The 7,980-nt window shown below is 37.6% G+C and overlaps 1 protein-coding gene and 1 non-coding gene across 2 annotated transcripts; both read left to right on the top strand.

The window, feature by feature from the left end:
* The first annotated feature begins 1,977 nt into the window (after window positions 1-1,977).
* On the top strand, window positions 1,978-2,061 carry TRNAL-CAG (transfer RNA leucine (anticodon CAG)). Its single transcript has one exon. It is a non-coding gene; the product is annotated as a tRNA-Leu (tRNA).
* Window positions 2,062-3,041: 980 nt separating this feature from the next.
* Window positions 3,042-6,841, top strand: LOC114360423 (aminoacylase-1A-like; the record flags this gene model as incomplete). The annotated part of the gene is made up of 4 exons (XM_028315137.1): window positions 3,042-3,158; window positions 3,725-3,820; window positions 5,130-5,263; window positions 6,625-6,841. Coding segments are annotated over 4 exons (561 nt in total), but the record flags the coding sequence as incomplete, so codon positions are not given.
* Between the last annotated feature and the right edge of the window lie 1,139 nt (window positions 6,842-7,980).

Genomic DNA, 7,980 nt, shown 5'->3' with positions numbered 1-7,980 from the left:
TGCGTTATCTCGGCACTTACAGAATGCATTAATTACATAAGCTTAAGTTTAGTGCTAATTTGCGTATTGGATATAGTTTCATTGTCCCATTGGTGGATCTATGGCTATGACAATCAAATCATATGGCTCGAAAATGTGTATTATAATAAAAACAGATAACTGAATTAATTAGTGAATTTTGTGATCACTTCCTATCGATAAGACCTCCTAATATCTGCATGGAAATGTGCAGGTACTCTTTGCCAAATTGTGCCTTTCAAACTTTTTATATTAGGAACTGTCAGTTTTTAGAAAGAAAGAAAAAATATTTTTGGTTCCAAAAAAAAAACAATAGTAGAAAAATACATAGTGCCAAATAGGTCTCTGCTCAGTATGAGGCCATAATTTACTCGAGAGGACGTTTACGGCCATTGGTATTCTGCAGTAGTTTTGTGTAAGTAATGCAATAATGAGTGCCTCTCAATATCTATCTAGATCAGGGATGTTATGGATATGAAGTTTCGGTTATGAATACAGTTACGGATATCAGAATAATATTATACCGGTTTCGGTTACGGTTATGGTTAGTAAATAATTTCAGATTATCCGTAACTTCTGAATCGGTTTCGGTTACGGATATTTTTTTTATTTTTTTTTTATTTCGGATATCCGATAGTTTCAGTTACGGATATCCGTAACATCCCTGATCTAAATGAAGGGATCACTTGTTATACTTTATTATAATTTAAAAAAATAATTCATTTACAACTTTTACTCACATAATAACTTTCAGAGTAACTGCATACCTCACATGCTCATGCATAACGAATACCCTTAAAAACTCATCTCCATTCGACTTTTTATTGTGCTACATTTATACAATTCTTAATTAACGGTCGGCGAATAATTTTCGCGAGTCGTAAAACTGCCAGAATCGCCGCAATGAACAGAATTGGAAATTTTACAGTTGTGTTTAAAACAAGTACTGGATAACAAGACTTTTAGTTTAGGTGACTAAATACTTAACGAAATTAGTTATAAAACTGTCTTTTATTTTCTTTTTACTATTTAATGGTATTAAATTAATCTTTGTTAATCTGCCTTGATATCTGTCAGTGAACAAATAATAAATTCTGACGCTGGGTTGCACCATCTTACTTTAACTTTAACAAACGTCAAAAATCTGGTCATGGTTAAAGTGAGCTGATGCAACTTAGCCATACAGAAGAATTGAGAAACTTCTTTTTTAAATCGGGTAAAAAACAAACAGCACGTTTTGTGCCGCACCTTTGATTAAACCAGTCCTAACTTTTATACTAGACTCAGTTGCACCACCTAATTTTAACCGTAACTGTAACGATAACAGGTGTTTTTTGTATGGAAGTTGATAGATTTTTAACGTTTGTTAAAGTGATGCAACCCAGCTTTAAAGTTACATGGTAAAGTATTATGTCAATCTAATTTTATTGTCTACTAGCTTTCCGCCCGCGGCTTCGCCCGCGTGGAATTTCGTTTGTTAAATTTTCCTAAATTTGCTTTGCTATAAACCTCACGGAACCCGAGACCTTTCCAACGAATGCAAAACCGTGGAAATCGGTTCGTGCGTTCTGGAGTTACAGCATCAGGAAGGAAAACCCGACTTATTTTTATATAGTAGATTATAAATGCATACGCAATACCAATTTCATGGTTACATTATTACTAAATATTGTATGTAATAATTATTATTTACTAGCTGACCCGGCGAACTTTGTTCCGCCTTAATGGCAATAAATAACGGGATAAAAAGTATCCTATGTCCTTCTCCTGGCTCTAAACTACCTCCCTGACAATTTTCAGCTAAATCGGTTCAGCCGTTCTTGAGTTATAAGTGGAGTAACTAACACGACTTTCTTTTATATAGATTTTGGGATTAAATTAATAATGTTGATAGATCATTAATATTTTGTTCATATTAGATTGGCGATAATAAAGAGTAATTTCGACCGCCTTCATCATGTCAGGATGGCCGAGCGGTCTAAGGCGCTGCGTTCAGGTCGCAGTCCACTTCTGTGGGCGTGGGTTCGAATCCCACTTCTGACAAATCTTTTTTGTCTACATTAAAAAAATATTGTTCGTGCTTTTTACGCTTCCAATGTGCATAATAATCATAAATATCGATTAATGTATGTGTTTTTATTATTTTGAAACTTCCTATACTAGCTTTTGCCCGCGGCATCGCCCGCGTGAGTTTCGGTCTGTCAATCTGCCATAGAAAGCATTACCATACATAAGCAAAACCGGAATAAAACTATCCAATGTTAAAAACCAAATTTGGTCTCAAAAATAATCTTTATACCTAAACAATTTTCATCTAAATCGGTCCAGTAGTTTAAGTTTGAATAAGGAACAAACATCCATCATCCATGCATCTTTACAAACTTTTACATTTATAATATTTGCAGCTTGTCTGGAAGAGATCGCTTTATAGCGACAAGACCGCCTAAATTGTGCCGTACCTTTTGTATATTTCTTGCTTTTTCTTTTCTTATATTGTGTGATTATTATTGACGGGATTGTTATGTTACCGTGTAGCTTAATTTCATGGCGCTTGCAACAGTGCCGAAATATCGGAGACTTGAAATTAAGGTACATAGTAGCAATCCCGTCAATAATAAATTATTATGTTTGTGACCATGAAAGTTTAAAACAATATATTTTCTTGCGTGGTGTACAATTACAGTCAGTGGCGTAGCTAGGTAATTAAGAGCCCTGGGGCAAATAAAAAAATGGGGCACCACTGCAATCTAAACTGGTTAGGTTTTATCAAGTTTACTGACATTAAGCTTACTTACTCTTGATACAACTTTCGAATTTCTCTCTATTTATATTGAAAATGGGAGTTTTCAAAGTTCAGTTCAATTGAGATTTTCTGGTAAGGATACGGCCCGTATCATACGGGGCCCCCGTATCTGAGCTTGGGGGCCCCGGAGCACTGCCCCGCCTTGCCCCTTAGTCGCTACGCCCCTGAATACAGTGTGTTATATCTATCTATCTATGCTCAATGGCGCTTATCTTTCCAGATCCGCTACATCATTGACAAGTTCATGGACCTGCGCGGGGAGTCCAAGAAGAAGCTGGAAGACGACCCCAGCCTGACCATCGGCGACGTCACTTCTGTCAACCTCACCCAGCTTCATGTCAGTGCGACTTTATTTATCTTTGTATTTGAGACATTCTCGACAAGAGTCTCTAGGTACGATTCCCTGGAGTTTCAGAAGAATGTAAAGTACCTTCAACTACAAAACATTTTAAAAATAGAATTTTCATAAAAAAAATCTGAATCTATTAAAATAACAAGAAGGTATGCATTAAAAAAAGTCTTTCGCTTTAGATTTAGACGAACCTAATTTCTATCAATTTTGGTATTAGATTTGGGTTAGTAGTAGTTTCGCACGATTTTCCTTGGCACGAATGTGCGAAACGTACCCTTTCAAAAAAAATTTTTTTAGTAGGCGTTAAAATATTATTGATAGGGGACGTTTTTGTGCGAAGGAAAATCGTGCGAAACTACTACTAACCCAAAAAAACTTATTTACCTATGTAGTTATTGAAATTCAACCAATCAAAAGGCTCAATTTTTGCTTAAATTAAATGGAGTTTTGACCTTCGTTCTACAATAAGTACATTTCAAAGGTTCTGTGCTTGAAATTAAATCGAGTTTGAGCTTCGTTCTATAACAAGCACATCATTTATTCTCCAACAGGGCGGTATCCACGACAACATCATACCGGAGAAGCTGTCGGTCTGCTTCGACATCCGTCTGGCGCTGTCGGTGGACCACCAGCAGTTCGAGGACATGGTAATGAGGGCGGCTATCGTTTTAGCGCTCACCAGTTAGCGCCACTGTAAAGTAACGTCCTGTCACTTGCTAGTAGCGAAGACAGTGCAGCAGTGGCGCCAACTTGTGAGCGCTAAAGTGGTAGGAGGACTATCGCATTTGCACTCATCAAGATGGCGCCACTGTAGAGTAAGGTCCTGTCAATCGCCAGGGGTGCCAACTGTTAAGTATAAAAACGATAGCCCTCATTAGCTTATCATCATCATTATTCATCATCGGGTCATTTAGTTTATTTATTTAGGAAAACCAAGGTTTTACAGAGTGTAATAATAACAAGGCATAAAGTAAACCACTTGAACTAGTTTCCAATACAGGAGAACGACATCAATATGCAATAATTACAAGACACAACTTCTTTACAAAATACACTTTAATCTAGATCGCGAATTGGTGACGTCATAGTCCGACATTCCGTGTGTCACAATTTGACAGCTCATCCAAAATAGTCAATTAACTGGTGTATCCAACTTCCCTATTTAACAGAGACAAAAGGGAGGATTTGACCTACAGATTTAATTTACAGGGCAGATATGTACCATCCTAGACTGCATCTCACTTAACACCAGGTGCGATTGCGGTCAAAGACCTGCCATGTCTAGCATAAAAAAAATTAGCTAGTATTCATGCAAAATGGTAAAATATAGAAAATCCATGGGGGAAGTTTCACTCAGTCTGAACTTATGCAAATAAAAGTATGACAGGTACGTTATTCGTGTTGTAACTTGTAGCTACCCGCATTTTTCATAAATTCTCTGCATATGTTAAACAACACGTCAAAACGTAATACATATGCAAATTTTGGCACAATTTATAATACCAGAAGTACCTACGCCTGCATTTTTGATCTGACAGCAATACTGAATGTTAAAATGCATCATCTTACGTGATAAAATTATGTAGTAGGAATTAGGATGATGACTGGGTAATGAAATCGAAATTCTATTTAGTCCGTCAGACAGATAATAAAAAAATATTGGGCACGTATTTTTCCATTATATGTATGTATATTCGTATCATTACAGTACCTATTATATTGAGTTGAAATATTGCGTGACGTCACTTTTGAGTCAAAAATCTACTCAAAAGTGACGCCACGCGACATTTCAACTCGATGTGGCACTGTTAATTTAATTATGTAAGAAATGTTAAATATGTTAGTTTTCATTATGTAAGAAAATAAAGATTAAGATTCTAATACTTTCTAATTTATCTGTATGACGGACAAATAATTGAAATGTTGTCATCTAGCCTAATCATTTTTCCTTGCCAGATCAAACGCTGGTGCGCCGAAGCGGGTGCTGACGTCACGTATTCCTTCGCTCAGAAGGATTGCTACGTGGCGTCCACTCCTCTGGACAACACCAACCCCTTCTGGCTGGCCTTCAAGGAGGCTGCTGAGAAACTGTGAGTACTTTTTAGTATTATTATCTGGTATTTAGAAAGGAAACTGAAAGCAAAGGGACTCAAAACACGACGTTTACTTGAGCTTGATGTCCTATCGCCTGTACACGTACGACCCGTACGAGTAAGCACCTACCTGTATCGCAGTATGTTTTGTTTCATAAAGCTAGGTCAGGTACTTTTGAAGAGTAGACATCATAGAAGATTTTCTAACCGACCCTTGGGGGTTGGGTTCTTTGCGGTGCTTAAAATTTTCATTTGAGCGTTTGTCCTAAATGAGAGACAGTGCAGGACGCAGTGGTTCCTGTCCAGATAAGCAGGTTTTACGAAAATCTCAAGTCGAATTTTTTGAGACAAGTTCACAAGAGTTTATTAAACACAAGAGTTAAAAAATAACTTAAGTATTTTATATCGGAAAATGAGCTCAGCGTGGAGAGCAACATATTATGTTATAGTAAAAAAAAATTAGCTACCAAGAGTAGGTGCGGACCAAGAGTCAGATACTAATAATTAAAAAGAAACTTATTTTTATAAAACCTGTCGTTTGTTTGTACAACCGTTGCAAAATCACAAACGTTTTGCATTCTGTTCTCACTGAACTGAAAACTAAAAACGATACATAGTGTTTCGCACTGCAGCCATATTTGCCGATTGAGCTAGTGGTTGTTTAATCAAATAAACGAATTGGATGTTTCCGTTAAAACATTGCTGCCATTTTATTTGGCGTTCATGCATATTTCGACGTTTAATAGAATGGTAACGATGGCATGTCGACGTAACGCGATCATGCGATGACAATTGAATTACGATGTCGATTTTATTGAACCTAATCGAAACAATCACGATATGCAAACCAAGATGGCAGTAAAACATCTTTATTTGTTTTGGTAGAGCAATGAACTACTTGTATGGCAAATAAGTAGGTAGTTGTTACTTCCGTTGCAAAAAGCTTCATCGTAAAAAATACATGAAATATTCATCGCAAAATTATTTCAGCAAAGCTCTATCAATACCTACATTATAACTGACTTTATCATACTGCGTCACTAATATTGAGGACATGAGCGTGTCAATTAGTAGAAAATGTGCCACCGATAGCTTGGCCAATGTGAGCGTACTGAAAATCGTCATCATCATTTCAGCCACATGACGTCTACTGCTGATGCCCTAATGATTTCTAGATCAGCCCCTTCATCATCATCATCATCATTTCAGCCATAGGACGTCCACTGCTCAACATAGGCCTCCCCCAATGATTTCCACAATAGCCGGTTGGTAGCGGCCTGCATCCAGCGCTTTCCTGCTGCCTTTATGAGGTCGTCAGTCCACCTTGTGTGAATAAAAATAATCGTGGTCAATTCCAGGAACATCTCTCTGAAGCCGCGAACGTTTCCTGGCGGGACTGACAGCCGGTACATTCGTCAGTTAGGCGTCCGTGCACTAGGATTCTCTCCCATGGCGCGCACGACCCCAATGCTGCACGCGCACGACGAAAATTTGCACGCGGGGACGTACCTTAGGGGCATCGAGATTTACGAGGCTTTGGTGCCCGCCCTGGCTAATGTAGACAGCTTCTAAATCTTTTTTTGATGTAAATAAACTTGCTGATTCAACAAAGTATCTTTCATTATACAATTTCCGGATTCAAGACGTACCTACGAGTACTTAGGTATTAATCAATCAACAGATTCCCCTCTTTCCGTGGATGTTGGTGGTAGGGCTTATTCTAAGTCCGCCTGGCTAGCTACCACCATCTTACCTAAGTCTGTCGCCATAACAACAATTCGGCAGTTAGAGTAAGATAGCCAGTTCCTCCGTGGTTGAGGATTCCGGGTGAAGCTCGCTTCCACCTTCGGCCTGATCATTACTTACCATCAGGTGAGATACAGGTCAAGAGCTTCCTCGTTGTGGATAAAAAAAAAAAAAAAAAAAAAAATGTCATGAAGCCAAAACCTTGATTTGCTTCTGATCAATTAGAGTGTCATACTTTTGCAATGGACATTGGACACTTAAATAACCTGTTGGAAATAATATTCTTTCCCTGGGCTTACTGACAGCCGATACATTCGTCAGTTAGGCGTCCACGCGCTAGGCTTCTCTCCCTATTAGAATATTCTTATGATGTAAAATAAAAAAAGTATTTTCATTTTACAATTTAGGCAACGGTGACTACCAGAAATTCCTCCGCAATAAGAGAGCTACGTTGGACTGCCCTATCATATGCCTTAATACATGTCTTGTTACGGGAAAATGTTTGCGACAATTTCCGTATTCAGAACGTAGACAAACAATCAACAATTCCACTCTTCCCGTGGATGTCGTGAAGCCAAATCCTTGATTTGCCTCTGGTTAATTAGAGAGTATCGTATATTGTGTATTGGAAACTAAATGACCTGGTGATGATGATGATGAAGATAATAAAAACAAAATGTTTTTTTTTTTCAAAAGTGACGGTATTGTATGAAACGGCTCCGACAATGTTGATAGCTTGTGAATTTCCTTCTGTAGTATCTTCTCTTTCTTGTACTTATACGATAGTCGTTCTCATAAAGAAGAGTTGCTTAGCTTTAATTAACTGTGAAATTATTGGTCGAATTAATAAAAGGGCTTATAGTTAGTTAGGTTGTTGCTTCAACTAAAATTACAGCTAATAGGCCATTAAAATCTAATTCTACTGGCCAATAAGTTTTTTGTTTCTATTCTAAAATATCTGCACTTTA

The sequence above is a fragment of the Ostrinia furnacalis genome, unplaced genomic scaffold (genome assembly GCF_004193835.3).
Source record: "Ostrinia furnacalis isolate ACB-3 unplaced genomic scaffold, ASM419383v2 OfSCF5007, whole genome shotgun sequence".
Classification (NCBI taxonomy): domain Eukaryota; kingdom Metazoa; phylum Arthropoda; class Insecta; order Lepidoptera; family Crambidae; genus Ostrinia; species Ostrinia furnacalis.
The sequence above is the reverse complement of the archived record's forward strand: the minus strand, read 5'-3'. Positions and strand labels throughout refer to the sequence as shown.